Source organism: Hemitrygon akajei, chromosome 23, assembly GCF_048418815.1.
Source record: "Hemitrygon akajei chromosome 23, sHemAka1.3, whole genome shotgun sequence".
Taxonomy (NCBI): domain Eukaryota; kingdom Metazoa; phylum Chordata; class Chondrichthyes; order Myliobatiformes; family Dasyatidae; genus Hemitrygon; species Hemitrygon akajei.
Window position 1 is genome coordinate 26,510,903 of NC_133146.1, and position 18,357 is coordinate 26,529,259.

At 43.1% G+C, this 18,357-nt stretch overlaps 1 protein-coding gene across 2 annotated transcripts in view; it reads left to right on the forward strand.

The window, feature by feature from the left end:
• The first annotated feature begins 2,421 nt into the window (after positions 1–2,421).
• Positions 2,422–18,357, forward strand: part of LOC140715286 (rhotekin-2-like) — a 56,461-nt gene continuing 40,525 nt past the window's right edge. For both annotated transcript variants that reach the window (XM_073027238.1, XM_073027239.1), the window contains exon 1: positions 2,422–2,505. In XM_073027238.1, the coding sequence (XP_072883339.1) occupies positions 2,428–2,505 (78 nt within the window). In that variant the 5' untranslated portion in view covers positions 2,422–2,427. The remainder of the gene's footprint in view (positions 2,506–18,357) is intronic.

An 18,357-nucleotide genomic window follows, 5' to 3' on the forward strand; every position in this document is an offset into this window, starting at 1 on the left:
GGGGTGCTGACACATGAAAGCAGCATCCATTATCCAGGTCCCCACCACCCAAGCCATGCCCTCTTCTTATTATAGCTATCAGGAAGGAGATACGTGAGCCTTAGGTCCCAAACCACCAAGTTCAGGAAGTTACTACCCTCTAGCCATCAAGATCCCATACCAGTGTGGATAACTTCACTCACCTCAACACAACAGATTTCACAATCTACAGACTCACTTTCAAGGACTTGACAACTTTTATTCCCGGTAATAGTTTTTTTTTTGTATTTGCACATTGGTTGTTTGTCAGTCTTTCCATGCAGTTTTTCATTGATTCTATTGTATTCCTTCACTTTGCTGTGAATGCCTGCAGGAAAATGTATCAGGGTAGTAGATGGTGATATATATGTAACTGGATAATAAATTTACTTCAAACTTTAAATATAACATAAGGTAGATGCTGTGTTTGGCTCAATTCATGACACAGTTTACAAGTATTACCATTCATTTACAGAGAAAACTGGAAAGCCAGGAGGGGCTCTTGATTTGTTCTTCATGAGAGCCGATTCCCTGAGACCATTCTCTGATACCCTCCTTTCATTCTAGCTTCTACTTATTAAGCAGCAATATTTCACTGTAGCTGGAAGAATACTGCTTGATTTTTGGAGCATCTGACTCCTGAGTCAATTATGAAGATAAATATCAGCAGCTGAGATACCCTACAACGGACTGACACGATAGCATGCATTGAAACCTATGGCATGTCAGTACATTATTCTGAGAACCTTGCAATTGAGGATCATACTGTTTGCTTAGCTATAATAATTAATATTAGGAGGACCAACGATGATTTTTAACAGCATTAAAATGTAGTGACACACACAAAATGCTGGAGGAACTCAGCAGGCCAGGCAGCATCTATGGAAAAGGGTACATTCAACGTTTCGGGCTGAGACCCTTCAGCAGGACCCCTAAACATCGACTGTTTACTCTTGTCCATAGGTGCTGCCTGGCCTAGTGAGTTCCACCAGCATTTTGTGTGTGTTGCTTGGATTTCCAACGTCTGCAGATTTTCTCTTGTTTAAAATGTAGTGAAGCAAGTTCACAGATTACAAGATTGAGGCAATTTGGAGAACAAAAGACAGCAATACTTATAAGTAGTTATCTTGATGTTCTAAAAATGTGGACTCCACTTCTCTTTAGATCACAGCTGGTTCTAGTTTTGGTTCAATAATAGTTTTTTGGTCTAATATAGACAAACCTCTGTTTGTCTGTATTTAAATCCATTTGTACAGGAGTCTGAAGACCTACATTCAATGTTTCAAGACCAGTGTCTTCCTTTCCGCTGTCAGATTTCTGATTAGTCCATGAAGTAATTAACACTACCTTGTTATTTCTTGTCTGCACTATTTATTTACATTTTGTAATTTATAGTAACTTTTATGACATGCAATCTACTGCTGCCACAAATCTACCAATTTCATGACATATGCCAAACATAGATTCTAAACACTTCCAGCAAATGGAAGCTACCACCCTTCCTTCTTTAATGGCTACTGACTGTCTTTTAAGTATCCATGTGCATTTCTCATAGTGAGCATTCCCCTGCATAATCATAGAGCAGAGGTTCCAATCTTTTTTTTATGCCATGGACCAATATCATTAGGCAAGGTATCCTTGGAACTCAGGTTGGGAATCCCTGACATAGAGCTATGAAGGCTGATTCAGCCTAACCCGTCCATGTTGACCACTGTACCCATTCAGCCGGTCCCAATTTCCTGCAATCAATCATATCCCTCTGCGCCCCAACCCTCCATATACAGTATCTATCCAAGTGCTTAAGGAAGCATTTGGATAGGTTTATGGAGGGTTGGGGCATAGATACCATCATACCTGCCTCAGTTATCTTTAATGGGCACTAACAATTAGGAAAGTTGGTAGGTTGACTGAAGCGAGATGCAATCGTTCCAGTAGTTTATTTAGATAAGGAAAAAATAGCTAAGATGGAAATGGTCAATAAACTCCACAGCATATTGAAGCGAGAAGCTAACTAGCTCCAATGAGCGGGCAGAGAACTGAAACGTTGACACTGCCTCGCTCCAGATATCATCTGACCTGCTCTGTAGTATTTTGTGTTTTAATTGATTTATTCCACCACCACTTTTGCGCCGTATATCGGCTTTGCGATTAAGTGACGGAGAGTTCAGCGCCGTCATTCTCCCGGACGTCCAACGTTTAACTGCCTTGGCTCCAAATAGTCAAGGTTTGCAACGACATCGCCTTTGATTCACCCCTCCTGTCTGGCATCAGGGAGCGAGGGGTCGCTAAACGCTCCCCACCCTCGGTTACCCCGGAGACCGTTCCGGCTGAGTGAGCGAGCACCGTCCGCAGGTCGCACGCTCCGCCCTCGGTTACCCCGGAAGCGGGGCGGGGACGCGCGAGATTCGAATGTTGGCTCGCGCCCGCGGACGCTCCACGGCGCGAGGGATCGGCGGCGCCAACGGCAGGATGGCGGCCGAGGCCAGGGTGAGTGGCGCCTCTTGTTTACGGGCTTGGACGACCGACACCGAACCCGGCAACCTGCGGGCGGCCGGGCGACCCAGTCAAGGGCTTTCCCCCCGAGTCGGATCGCTGCAGAATGGCTCTCTCGCCTCCGGTCCTTCTCGCACTTTGGACCGTTCCCGTCCTCAGAACGCGGACAATGGTCGTGTCCGGGCTCTTCGTTAAATCTTTATCTGATTGAGCTTTTTGCCATCACCCTTTGTCTGCGTCGCGGTGTCTGATCGTGTCGCAGTGAACTGGAACTAGGATACACTGAAAAGCCTTTCTTGCATACTGATGATACTTATCAAATCATTCCACAGTGCACTGAGATTGGACAACCCATAACAATGCAGAATTCAGTGTAGCAGCTACAGAGAAAGTGCAGTGCAGGTAAACAATAAGGTGCATCAGGGTCATAAGGAGATCTGTTCCTGAATTGTGGCCCGACCAAAAGGAGTTTTCTAGCTTGTTGCAAACACGGCTAAGAGATAGGGTGGTGAATAGAACCTGTATGGGACTTGATTCTGGAAGGTTTGTACAGAATTTAACATGAAAATAAATCTGGTCTGGGTCAGAGGAGACAGGTTCTCCATATGAGAAATAACTGGGGGACAGGGTGAGGTACTGTGGGATGTGGTTGGGCTGAAGAGTATGAGTAGTGTAGGGAGTGTTCGTTCACTCTGAGATTTCACTCCAGAGCTTGACTTGAGCCCAGCAGAAATTAACAATTTCTTATTTTAGGTTGAGTGTCTTCTGTGCTGGGATTGTTTTCGGGTTTTGCATGCTCAGGGCAAATTCTAATTTTATAACCAAGAAGAATGCTCTTAGAATTGCCCAGTTTCATCACATTATCCAGTTGCTTTTGGTTTATCATTGCAGTGTGTACCAAGATATAGTAAAAAGCTTTTTGTGTGTTATTCAGGCAGTTCTTGCCACACAAGTACATTAAGATAGTAAAAACAAAATAGGATGGAGAATATTAGTGTTGCAGCTGCAGAGAAAGTGCAGTGCAGGTAACAATGCAAGGACCATGACAAGGTAGATTTGGAGATTGAGTCCATCTTTTGTCTGTTCAAGAGTCCGATAACAACAGGATGGAAGCTCTCTTTGAGTTCAGTGGTACATGCTCTAGCAACTTTGCACCTCTTGCCTGAACGGAGAAGGCGGCAGAGAGAGTGTGACCTGTGTGGGAGCCCTTCATTATGTTGGATGCTTCCCGAAGAAGCAGGAAATGTAGACAAAATCATTAGAGATGAGGCTGGTTCTGTAAAATGGGCAGTGTTGCAGTCTTGGGCAAAGCATTTGCTGTGATGCATCCAGGTAACTTTGAACACCACAGCAGAGTACAAGCCCTATGGCTCATGATGTGCTAACCTTCTGACCTACTCTAAGATTAATCTAACTCTTCCCTCCTACGCAGCCCTCCATTTTTCTATCATCAGTGTGCCATCTAAGTGATTCTTAAATGTCCCTAATGGGTGTCACAGTAGCATAGTGGTTTGCACAACGCTTTACAGTTCCAGCAACACGGGTTCAATTCCTGCAGCTGCCTGTAAAGAATTAGTACTTTCTCCCTGTGACTGCATGGCTTTCCTCTGGGTGGTCTGGTTTCCTCTCACAGTTTAAAAAAGAATGTACAGGTTTGTAGGTTAATTGGCCATTGTAAACATTGGTCGTTGTAAATAGTCCCATGATTGGGCTAAGATTAAATCGGGGGGGTTGCTGGGCAGTGCAGCTTGAAAGGCTGGAAGGGCCTATTCCACGGTGCATGAAAATAAGTAAAGTGTCACCCTCTGCCACCAACCCTGACAGGACATTCCATACATCCACTAACCTCTGTGTTTAAAAATAACTTGCCTCTGACATCCCCCCCACCCCCCCATACTTTCCTCCAATCGCCGTAAAGTAGCATAAGATGCTTTCTATGTTGCATTTGTAAAAATGGAGTGAGGATGTGGTTTGGGACCTTTTGGTGATCTCATTTGTCATTGTGAGAAGTTGTCCTAACATCCATGGTGACCCCACTGGCAAAGTCTGAAAGTTGTGTCTGACACATCACCTCACAGTGGTTGTTTTGAGGAACTGCCTGAGTGATATCAGGTGTCTTTTTTTTTGTGTGTGACATGGTTCTGGCAATTGCTTTTTGCTGTTCCCTCTCCTTGGCTTGCCAGAGCTTTCCACGTGTACAGTGAGAATGTACAAACTTTTGATGTTCCCTTATCCCTTAGTTAGCAATGATAGTTCTGTTGTTGTTGTTCAGCAGAATCCTCTCCTTAATGTAAACTGAATCTTCGCATACCTGGAGTAATAAGCACTGAGCTTCTATTTACTACTGGATGTCACCCTACCCACCACACTCTATCCCATTCTCTCTATTGACCACAGGCCTCCAGTCTGAAATCAGCCCTCTGCGACCTCCCTTTACCTTATAGTATCAAGCCAATTTTGTATCCAGCTAGCTAGCTCACCCTAAATTCCATGTGATTTCAGTTTCCAGACTAGTCTAAGGTCCACGTTGGCAGTATCTACCACCCTGCTCTCTTGATCACATCTTCAAAGAAAAAATACTCAGTCAAATTCATGGGGCATAATTTCCCACTCTCAAAGCTGTGCTGACTATCCTCAATCAGTCCTTGCCTTTCCAAGTACAGATAAGTCCTGCCTCTCAGAATTCCTTTCAGTAATTTACTCACCACTGATGTTAAGCCCACCAGCCTGCAGTGTGTTGTTATTGTAGCATTTCTGAAACAAAGGCACAATATTGGCCACCTTCCGGTGTGTTGGTATCTCACCCTTGACGAACATTGATACAGACATGCCTGCCAGGGTCCTAACAATTCTTTTCCTTGGTTCCCACTGCACCCCAGGATGCACTTAGTCATGCTCTGGAGATCAATCCACCTGAGGACTGCCAACATGACCTTTTTTGTTATGGTGATATTTCAGGACCTCACTGTTCTCTTCCCTGAATTCCCTGGTTTCCATCAGCATTTGCAAATGATGGAAATATGCACCAAATGAAACACTTAGCTGAAGCAATGAAGGTAGAACACTACAGCACAGTACAGGCACTTTGGCTGATTTTTTAACCTAAATCTATCTATCTAATCCTCCCCTTCCGCATAGTTCTCCATTCTTCTATCATTCTTGTGCCTATCTAAGAGATTTTAAATACCCCTAATGTACCTGCCTCTACCATCACATGTGGAGGGCACTCCAAACACCCACCACTCTGTGTCTAATCAAAAAAAAACTTCTGACATCCCCTCAATACTTTCTTCCAATTGCCTTAAAGTTATTCCTCCTGGTATTTGCGTAGCAATATATAGTTTTGGAAAGTACAACTAAATTCTGTTTTGGGGTCATAATGATCCCTGTTGGCTTAAAGGAGTAGTTACATGGTGTGGAGCGGTTCTCGGCATGTGAATTAAACATTCCCCCATCGCATTCTTCAAGCACTTCCATTCTCAGGTGTGTCACGTGCTGAGGTGTCTTGCTGCATGATTCGCAAAAGGCTGGAATGCAGATGAGGCAAGTAATTAGGTAAGAGTTTTTTTATTGACTGGGAAATTGAGTATTTAAAAATAAGGAAGAGCGTGAAAGAAGGTACAGGAGCCTCAGGGCCCACAACACCAGATTCAGGAACAGTTATTACCCCTCAACTATCAGGCTCTTCAACCAGAGGAGAAGACGTCACTCGCCCCATCACTGAACTGTTTCCAATACCGATGAACTCGCCTTCAGGGATTCTTCATCTCATTATTTATTGCTTTATTATTATTATTATTTTCTTCTCTTTCTTTTTGTGTTTGCACAGTTTGTTATTTTTTTTGCACATTGGTCATTGTCCATCTGGTTGGGTGCAGTCTTTTATTGATTCTATTGTGTTTCTTGTATTTACTGTGATGGCACGTAAGAAAATGAATCTCAGGTGTTCATATGTATTTTGATAAATTTACTTTGAAGTTGTGCTTCATTTATATTGATCTTTTATGAAACCTCATCTGAAGTACTGTGTGCAGTGTTGATCTCCTTATTTAAAGAAGAACATTAATGCAGAGAATTAGTACTTGGTACGGCTGGATTGTCAAATGCTAACATAATGTTCTGTTGTAGTACTATATTTGTCAACATGTTATTCAATGTATTGGCACCATCTAGTGATGTACTGTTAATACTGCAGATGTTTAATTTTGTTGAAAGTGGATCAAGCTAGTTGAGCATTTTTCATTCCTGTTGTTACTGCCTAAGAGTTGGAAAGTTCCTATCACTTTTGTGAGAGAGACTGTTATAGTTCAGGTTTGTCATTCAACTGTACACATATACCACTGTACAAAACAACATCCCTCTAAACCAAGGTGCACAACATAGTACATATAACTCTCACACATAGCATGTAGGGAAATATTACTACAGTACCAGTAACTTAAATAATAAGATGCATTTGTTTCATAAGTAAAAATGTAAACAGCATAACGCTAGTGGCATTTCATGCGTGATGAGACCTGGGTGGCAGCGAGTTCAGTAGTTTTACAGCCTGAGGGAAGAAGCTGTTTCCCATCCTAACCATTCTTGTCCTAATGCTATGGTACCCTGGATGATAGTTGGGGATCAAAGAGATTGTTGATTGGGTGGGAGGGATCATTGACAATGCTATGGACCCTGAGTGTACAGTGCTCCTGATGAATATCTGGGTGGAAGAGAGACCCTGATGATCCTCTCAGCAGTCCTTGTAATCCTTTGTAGGGACTTGTGGTCAGATGCCTTGCAATTCCTGTACCTGATGCAACTGGCCAGAGCACTCTCAGTGGCGCTCCTGTAAAAATTGGTTAGAATGGAGGGATGAGACTCACCTGAGTCTCTTCAGGAAGTGAAGATGCTGCTGTGCTTTCTTGACCAAAGAGGTAGAGTTAAGGGAATCTATGTGCCCTCCCAGAAACCTGGTTCTCCTAACTGCCTCCACAGATGAGCCATGTACTGTTTGTATAGTGAGGAGTGGTCAGCCTGCATCTTCCTAAAGTCCACAATCATCTCCTTAGCCTTGTCCACATTGAGATTCAAGTTGTCGTTATTCCATCTGCTCTGTTTCCTCTTTGTCACCTCGTCGTTGAAGGTTTGACTTCAGGATGAAAATAAAGTACTGCAGATGCTGGTATCTGCAAATAAGAAAATGCTGAAAACACAATTAAGGTCTGGTGGCATCTGTGGAAAGAGGAAGTGAATTTCTGTGCTCTCTCCACTCCGCTTCAATGATCTCTTGGAGTCCCAGACACCAATGACACGACACACCTGATTCTCGTAACATTTAAGTATCTAAATGAGCACTTTGTGATGAAATGTTGGTAGATGGACACCAGGTGGCTGGAATGGACAGAGTAGGGTGAAGGGGCTGTTTCTGTGCTAAATGATTATAAAGTCTGTCTTCACCAACACACTCCTCAAACAGTTTACGTTCTTCTAACTGAGGTTATTTAGTACTGAGTTGGGGTCAGTTTTTGTGCTGTTGTATCTATTGGGAAACCCTGCGTCAATTTCAAAGTGCAAAAGTGGCAGCCAGTTGCTTTAGACTAGATTTTATGGGAAGTTCCACTTTATTAAAATATTTAATTCATTTCAAGATCTCTTACAGTAACAGTTTACCATCTGAGGATGTCCATATGAACATGTCATCATTTTACTGGTATTGATGGTAAAGGGCAAAACAATTTGAAGGCATTTGATAAGGTCCCACATAGAAGATTGGTGGGTAAAATCAAAGCTCAGGGCATCGGGGGGAAGGCATTGACATGGATAGAAAACTGGTTGGCAGATAGAAAGCAAAGGGTAGCGGTGAATGGGTGTTTCTCAGAATGGCAGGTGGTGACTAGTGGGGTGCCACAGGGCTCGGTATTGGGACCACAGCTGTTTACCATTTACGTTAACGATTTGGATGAAGGCATAGAAAATAACATCAGCAAATTTGCTGATGATACTAAGCTGGGTGGCAGTGTGACATGTGATGAGGATGTTAAGAGAATTCAGGGTGACTTGGATAGGCTGGGTGAGTGGGCAGATACTTGGCAGATGGCGTTTAATGTGAATAAGTGTGAGGTTATCCACTTTGGGAGTAAGAACAGGAAGGCAGATTATTATCTGAACGGTGTAGAGTTGGGTAAGGGAGAAATACAAAGAGATCTCGGAGTCCTTGTTCATCAGTCACTGAAGGTGAATGAACAAGTGCAGCAGGCAGTGAAGAAGGCTAATGGATTGTTGGCCTTTATTACAAAGGGAATTGAGTACAAGAGCAAGGAAATCCTCTTGCATTTGTACAGAGCCCTGGTGAGACCACACCTGGAGTATTGTGTACAGTTTTGGTCTCCAGGGTTAAGGAAGGACATCCTGGCTGTAGAGGAAGTGCAGCGTAGATTCACAAGGTTAATTCCTGGGATGTCTGGACTGTCTTACGCAGAGAGGTTAGAGAGACTGGGCTTGTACACGCTGGAATTAAGGAGATTGAGAGGGGATCTGATTGAAACATATAAGATTATTAAGGGATTGGACAAGATAAAGGCAGGAAATATGTTCCAGATGCTGGGAGAGTCCAGTACCAGAGGGCATGGTTTGAGAATAAGGGGTAGGTCATTTAGGACAGAGTTAAGGAAAAACTTCTTCTCCCAGAGAGTTGTGGGGGTCTGGAATGCACTGCCTCGGAAGGTAGTGGAGGCCAATTCTCTGGATGCTTTCAAGAAGGAGCTAGATAGGTATCTTATGGATAGGGGAATCAAGGGATATGGGGACAAGGCAGGAACCGGGTATTGATAGTAATTGATCAGCCATGATCTCAAAATGGCGGTGCAGGCTCGAAGGGCCGAATGGTCTACTTCTGCACCTATTGTCTAATTACAGGTCTACAATATAGTAGTACTTGTGCTTGGCTAAAAAGGTTTAATTTTACTGTGAATCTGGTGTCTCTTCACTTGTGCATCAGTAATTCTGGCATCAGACTTCTAAAAAATATGAAATAATCTTGCTCAATGTCAAACTATTGTGCTGACAGTTATTCCTGGGTTCTGAGCTACACAAATAACAGTTTGATTGAATTTTTGTGCCAACGCTAAGAAGACTCTTGCATAGATGTTAGCTTATTGTTTCCCAGAATAAATGCTGTTGAAGAATTGATGAGCTATACAAATGGAGTCTACATTTCTGCCATCTGCTGGAATCTATATTTCCGTGGTTATGGTCTGAATATTAGGTAGGAAGATGGATGATAGGAAAATGGAGGGCGATGTAGAAGGATTGACCTCAGAGTAGGTCAGCACAACTCCGTGGGCTAAAGGGCCTGTACTTTGCTGTAGTGTTCCATGTTCAAAATCCTTCTCACATTATAACATGATCCATTCAAGTACTTGGATATTTGGAATTTGTATGTGAATTTAAATCCTAACACATTGTTCAAAAAAGAAAAGAGGTGTTTTCTCTTTATCCCAGCCAATATTTTTCTCTCAAATATAAGAAGGATTGATGATCTGAATAATTGATAGCTATTTTCCTTGCTGCACCTGCCACTGTTGGCTCCCTAATAAGAAGAGGTAACTCAGGCCCTGAAGGCATGATGTGATAGCTACCCATTGAGTAAAGTGTTCCGCACTCTAGCCAGTTTCATGCAGGGGTACAGCTCCTGCGATCTTGTCTCCTTCCTGCCGTGCTTTTACTTTGGCTGGATGGCAACTTTGCCACATTTGTTTCAAGGTTGTGCACTGTATCTCAGTGTTCAGTTAGAGCGATTGCCCAACATTTCCAGGGACCTGAGTTCCATCTTGATCTGAGTGAAGAGTGGTGGTCTGTGTGCAATTTGCATGTTCTCCCTGTGGAACCAGGGTTTTCTTCCACATCCCAGAGACCAGTTGGCCACTGTTAATTGCCCCATGTGTATAGTTGTGTGATGGGAATGTAGCGAGAACAGAACAGGATTAATGAATGATGAATGTAAATGGGAGCTTGCTATAAGTGTGGACCTGTAGACCAAATAACCTTTTTCTGTGATGCATTCCTCTGACTCTTCTTCCTCTATACCTAGTTATAGAGTCATAGAAAAGTACAGGACGGAAAAAGGCTCCTTGGCACATCTCGTCTGTGCCAAATCATTTCAACTGCCTACTCCCATCAACCTGCACCAGAGCCAGAGCCCTCCATACCCCTACCATCCATGTATCGATCCAAGCTCCTCTTAAATGTTGAAATCAAGCTCACATGTACCACTTGCACTGGCAGCTCATTCTACACTCTCACAACCCTCTGAGTGAAGAAATTTACCATCATGATCGCCTTAACCTTTTCACCTTTCACCCTTAACCCATGATCTCTAATTGTAGTCCTACCCAACCTCAGTGGGTAAAGCCTGCTTGCATTTACCCTATCTATAGCCCTCATAATTTTGAATACCTCTATCAAATTTCCACTCAGTTTTATACGTTTCCAAGGAATAAAGTCCTAACCTACAGGCAGTCCCTGGGTTACAAACGAGTTCCGTTCCTGAGTCCGTCTTTAAGTCAGATTTGTACATAAGTCAAAACAAGTACATTCAGTATTATTTGGCGTCAGTTAATCAAACGTTTGTCTTAGTATATAGTATATATTTTACCTTTCAATGCATATAAAACACTTAGGAAACATATGTATTCCAATAATTAAACCACTGCGTTGCTTAGTAATAGTTGTAGCTTTCATCGGGGCAGGGCCTTTCACATGCTCCATTATTCTCACTTCATCCTTTATCCTTTAAAATTGTTATGGTCATTGACCGACTGTAGCCTAATGCTTTTCCAATGACCGATAACATTTCACCTCTTTCCAAACACTATTATTTCCACTTTATTTTCAGTCATGATCGTTTCCCATCAATGGAACAGAAACACTGTGGGCGACGGGTCCCAGACTCTGCCAGCTCCCGAGCTCCACTGGGTCCTAAGGGCCACCGCACTGAGCCAGGTTAAATGGGACAAGTGGGGGCTGTGCTGGGTTTGAGTTTGGGTATTTGATCCTCCACAATATTCCGCATGGGAATTTAAACTGGAGGTGGCTGTGTTTTTTTTTTACATCGAGTTGGGAGCTCGCCATCAACCCGGCACGGATGGAGAGCACGCTCGGGAGCAGTCTGTCACTGGATTGAACTCAGGAACCTCCGTTCTGGAGCCTGGCGCTGATCTCACTGCGCCACCAGCCGACCGGAAAAGTGTGGGGAGGGGGGCGTCAGGGTGAATCTTGTTAAGAAAAATTTAAGCCAAATACAAAGTTATACACTCAACACTGTGTCAACGGCAACGACTTAAAATGCCGGACGGCATTGCGATCCGACTTAAAATGGCAGACAGCGTTCTCCTTCCTCGGTTCGTAAGGACGAGTTGTTTGTAAGTTGGACATTCGTAACTCAGGGACTACCTGTATTCAGTCTTTCATTATAACTCAGGTTCTCTAGCCTGGCAACATCCTTGTAAATTTTCTCTGCACTCTTTCAACTTTATTTAAACCTTTCCTGTAGGTAGGTGTCCAAAACTGCACAAAATACTCTAATTAGGCCTCACCAATGTCTTGTACAACTTCAACATAACACCCCATCTCCTGTATGCAATACTTTGATTTTTGAAGGCCAATGTGCCAAAAGCTTTCTTTTGGACCCTATCGATCTGTGAAGCTACTTTCAATGAATTATTGACCTGTACAGTATTCCCAGATCCCTTTGTTTTACAGCACTCCTCAGTGCCCTGCTGACCACTATAAGACCTTCCCTGGTTGGTCTACCCAAAGTGCAACACCTCACACTTGTCTGCATTAAATTCCATCTGCCATTGTTCAGCTCATTTTTCCAGTTGGTCCAGATCCCACTGCAAGCTTTGATAGTCTTCCTCATTGTCCACTACACCACCAATCTTGGTGTCATCTGCAAATTTGCTGATGCTGTTAACCACATTATCATCCAGATAGTTGAAATAGGTGACAAACAACAATGGACCAGCACACATCCCTGTAGCACACCACTAATCACAGGCACCCAGACGGAGAGTCAACCGTCTACTACCACTCTCTGGCTTCTCCCATAAAGCCAATGTCTAATCCAATTTACTACCTCCTTGTGAATGCTGAGCAAATGAACCACCTTAACCAACCTCCCATACTGGACCTTGTCAAATGTCTTGATAAGGTCCACTACTGATGTCAGGCTCACCAGCATATAATTTCCTGATTTATTTGTAAAGCCTTTCTTAAAAAGTGGAACAACATTGGCTATCCTCTAATCCTCTGGTCCCTCACCTGTAGCTAAGGATGACTTAAATATCTCTGCTAGGGTCCCAGCAATTTCTGGACTTGCCTCCTACAGGGTCCAAGAGAAAACATTGTCAGGCCCTGGGGATCTATCCACCCTAATTTGCCTCAAGTCTGCAATCACATCCTCCTCTGTAATCTGTATCAGGTCCATGAAGTCAATGCTACTTTGCCTCACTTCTGTAGATTCTGTGGCCTTCTCTTGAGTGAATACAGATGCAAAAAATTAATTTAAGATCGCTCCATCTCTTTTGGATCCACACATAGATTACCATTCTGATCTTCCAGAGGACCTATTTTGTCTGTTGCAATCCTTTTGCTTTAAACATATCTGTAGAATCCCTTAGTATTCTCCGTCACCTTGTCTGCTGGGGCAACCACTTGCCTTATTTTAGTCATCCTGGTTTCTTTCTAAAGTGTTCTCTTGCATTTCTTATACTCCATAAGCACCTCATTTGGTCCTAACTCCCTATGCTGCACCTTTTTTTTTCTTAACCAATATCTCTCGAAAACCAAGGATCCCTAAATCTATTACCTTGACCTTTTATTCTGACTGGCACTTGCAAGATTTGTACTCTCAAAATGTCACTTTTGAAAGCCTCGCACTTACCAAGTACGCCTTTGCTGGAAAACAGCCTGTCCCAATCCATATATAACACCTTATATACCGGCTGGGTAGCCTCCAATCTGATGGCATGAACATTGACTTCTCTAACTTCCGTTAATGCCCCTCCTCCCCTTCTTACCCCGTCCCTGACATATTTAGTTGTTTGCCTGTTCTCCATCTCCCTCTGGTGCTTCCCCCCCTTTCTTTCTCCTGAGGCCTCTCGTCCCATGATCCTTTCCCTTCTCCAGCTCGGTATCACTTTCACCAATCACCTTTCCAGCTCTTAGCTTCATCCCACCCCCTCCGGTCTTCTCCTATCATTTCGCATTTCCCCTTCCCCCCCCACTACTTTCAAATCTCTTAGTATCTTTCCTTTCAGTTAGTCCTGACGAAGGGTCTCAGCTGGAAACGTCGACAAAGCTTCTCCCTATAGATGCTGTCTGGCCTGCTGTGCTCCACCAGCATTTTGTGTGTGTTGTTGTCCCAATCCATGCTTGCCAGATCCTTTCTGATACCGTTAAAATTGGCCTTCCTCTAATTTAGAATTTCAGCATGCGGACCAGACCTATCTTTTTGCATATTTACTTTGAAACTAATGACATTATGATCTCTAGGTGTAAAGTGTTCTCCTACACAAACTTCTGTCACCTGCCCTGCCTCATTCCCTAATGGCATACTCTCTCATTGAAACTTTTATGTACTGATTAAGGAAACTTCCCTAAACATATTTGATTAACTCCATCCCATCTCATCCTTTTACAGTATGGGAGTCCCAGTAAATACGTGGAAAGTTAAAATCACCCACCATAACAGCCTTTTTTCTCTTGTGACAGTATGCGATCTCTCTACAAATCTGTTCCTCTATTGCCCATTTAACATGGTCATACCTTTCTTATTCCTCAGTTCCATCCATAACACTTTACTAGTTGAGTTCTCCAGTCTGTCCTGACTGAGCACTGCCATGACATTTTCCCTGATTAGTAACGCCACTCCTCCTCCTCTAATCCCACCAGCTCTGTCACATCTAAAACATCGGAACCATGGAATATTGAACTGCCAGTTCTGTCCTTTGTGTAACCAAGTCTCACTAATAGCTACAATATCATAATTCCATGTGTTGACCCATGCCCTGAGCTCATCAACCTGTGTTACTTCTTGCATTGAAATATACATAGCTCAGTCCATGCTCAACCTTTTTCTTTCTGACTTTGAATTCTTAACAACATTTCTCTCCACTATCTGTTCCAGTACTCTGGTTCCCATTCCCCTGTAACTCTAGTTTAACCTCTCCCCACCCCCATTTCAGCTATTATGTTAAGTTTTCCTTTATCTGGACTAAGACCTTCAATGTGTGGGGAAATGAACAGTTCACTTAGTCCTTGGCATTCCTGAATGTCAACATCTCTGAAGAATTATCCTGAACCCAGCATATTAATTCAGTTATAAAGAAGGCAATCCAGCAGCTGTGTTTCAAGATTAGTAAATAACTACAGATGTGCCATGGGGAGCATTCTAACTGGTTATATCACTATCTGGGATGGAGGGGCCAAAGCATAGTTTTAAAAAAAGCTGCAAAAGGTTGTGTCCATCAATAAGGACCCCCATCAACTGGAACATTCTGTCTTTTCATTAATTGCCATTAGAGAGGAGGTACAAGAGTTCAAAGATGTACGTACTTAATGTTTTAGGAACAACATCTTCCCTTCTGCCATCAGACGTCTGAATGGACTATGAATCAACCCTTGAGCACCATCTCACTAATATTTGCTTTCTTTGCATTACTTGATTTATTTTATATACACTCATTGATCACTTTATTTGGTAACTCCTGTACCTAGTATATCACTGAGTACAAGTTTGTGGTCTTGTGCTGCTATAGTCCGTCCGCCTCAAAGTTCGATGTATTGTGTATTCAGAGGTGCTTTTCTGTATACTACTGTTGTAACATGTGGCTAGTTGAGTTAGTCTCCTTCCTGTCAGCTTGAACCTGTCTGGCTCTTCTCCTCTGATCTCACTCATTAATAAGGCCTTTTCACCCATAGAATTACAGCTCACTGGATTTTTTTTTTTGCATCATTCTCCATAAACTCTGGAGACTGTTGTGCATGACAACCCCAGGAGTTGAGCTTGATGATGTGGACTGAGTATAAAAATTTACAAGTGCCTGCACAGTATACTGTACCTGCTGACACATTTATCGCAAGATGTGTGAAAATCTTTTCTGTGACGAAAGAAATGTGCTATTTGATAAGCGTGGAAAACTCCAACACGAAATACCAATCACAGTTTATTGGTCAGCCTTTGCTCAGTGAGTACTTTAGGGTAGGAAGATTGTTGATAAAATCTTGGCTCCTTCAGATGGATGTAAAAGGTCTGATCACTGTGGGTGGTGGTTGTTCATCTCTGCGCTTGTGGCACATCGGTCGAAAACTTTGCTGTTTCTTTCGCATTTTTCTGGGGGGTTTTTTGAGACTGCGTTGCTAGCTCAACACTCAGCCTAGCAAGGATGGAAAGCATGCAAGGAACTGGCCAGATTTGAACCGGGACCACTCCCCTCAAAGTCTGGTGCGGATGCCACTACACCACTAGTCAGCTGATGATGTGGGTAATGATAGATTAAACGAGCTAGAGCTTTTCTCTTTGGAGCGGAGGATGAGAGGTGACTTGATAGAGGTGTACAAGATGAAGAAGCATAGATTGAGTGCCTAGCCAGGGACTTTTCTCCCCCTAGACAGGAATGGCCAATATAAGGGGGCATAATTTTATGGTGAATAGAGGAAAGTATGGGGGGGGTGGATATCGGAGATAAGTTTTATTTACATAGAGAGGGGTGGGTGCATGGAAAACACTGCCGAAGTGGTGGTACTGGAAGAACACAGAGTATGATTTGTAGAAGGCTTTCAAAAGTGTAGAAACAATTCTGAGCAAGGTTGGAGGTGACATCGGATGCACATCAGCTCCAGCAGGGTGTGCAAGACATGACTTCCTACAAGCGAACTCCAATAGCATGAATTGCAGCAATGCTTCACTACCAGATGAGCTCAACACCTTCTATGCTCACTTTGAAAGGGAGAGTATAACTACAGCTGCGAAGATCCCTGCTGCACCTGGTGACCCTGTGATTTCTGTCTCAGAGGCCGATGTTAGGCTGTCTTTAAGGAGGGTGAACCCTCAGAAGGCAGCAAGCCCCAATGGAGTACCCGATAAGACTCTGAAAAATTGTGCCAACCAACTGGCGGGAGTATTCAAGGACATTTTCAACCTTTCACTGCTCCAGTCGGAAGTTCCCACCTGCTTCAAAAAGGCAAAAATTACACCAGTGCCTAAGGTCATGGCTAGAATGAACTCCTGACTCAGCAAGGACCTGGACCCACTGCAATTTACCTATCACCACAATAGGTCTACAGCAGACACAACCTCAGTGGCTCTTCACATGGCCTTAGATCATCTGAGCAATACAATGCTGTTCGTTGACTTTAGCTCAGTGTTTTGCACCATTGTTCCCACAGTTCTGATTGATAAGCTACAGAATCTGGACCTCTGTATCTCCCCCTGAAACTGCATTGTCAACTTCCTAGCTAGAAAACTGCAATCTGTGCAGATTTTGGTAATATATCCTCCTCACTAATGATCACCGGTGCACCTTGGGTGTGTGCTCAGCCCACTGCTCTTCTCCCTCTATACCCGTGACTGTAAGGCTAGATATTGCTCCAATACCATCTATAAATTTGCTGATGATACAACCATTGTTGGTAGAATCTCAGATGGAGCTGAGAGGGCATACAGGAGTGAGATACACCAGCTAGTTGAGTGGTGTCACAGCAACAACCTTGCACTCAATGTCAGTAAGACGAAGGAGCTGAATGTGGACTTCAGGAAGGGTAAGATGAAGGAACACAAACTAATCCTCATAGAAGGATCAGAAGTGGAGAGTGTGAGCATTTTCAAGTTGTGTCAAGATCTCTGAGGATCTAACTATGTCCTAACATATCAATGCGATTATAAAGAAGGCAAGACAATGGCTATGTTTCATTAGAAGATTGAGGGGATTTGGTTTGTCAACTAAAACACTCAAAAATTTCTATAGATGTACTGTGGAGAGCATTCTGATTGGCTGCATCACTGTCTGATATGGAGCAGGGGTGGGGGGGCTACTGCACAGGACCAAAGGAACCTGCAGAAAGTTGTAAAATTAGCTCCATCTTGGGTACTAGCCTCCTTGGTATCCAAGACCTCTTCAAGGAGTGGTGCTTCAGAAAGGCGACGTCCATTATTAAGGACCTCCTTCACCCAGGGCATGCCCTCTTATTGTTACCATCAGGAAAGAAGTAGAGAAGCCTGCAGGCACACACTCAGCAATTCAGGAACAGCTTCTTCCCCTCCGCAATACGGTTCCTAAATGAACATTGAATCCATGAACATTACCTCACTTTTTTTATATATATTATTTCTGTTTTTGCACTATTTTTAATCTATTCAATATGTACATATATAGTTACTATAATTGATTTACTTATTTTTTCTTTCCATATTATCAAGTATTGCATTGTATTGTTGCTGCTAACAAATTTCTCGACATGCCAGTGATAATAAACCTGAGTCTGAGACATATTAAAGATATTTAATAAACTCTTCAATAGCCACATCATCATCGTGATCAGGTGCCATGCCCAGTTTGAGCTTTGACTGCCATGGCCCACACACTCCTGTTTCAGGTCAAGGAAAGGAATACTGCTAGCCACATAGATGATAGAAAACTGGTGGATTACATAGGAGGGAAGGATTAGATTAAAATTAGAGTATGTTAAAATGCTTGGCACAACCTTGTGAGGCTAGTGGTCTGTATTATGCTGTAATGTTCTATGTTAATATTTATTCCATGCCTAACATTGCAGCTTGGCTATTAACACCTTGCACTTCGTAGG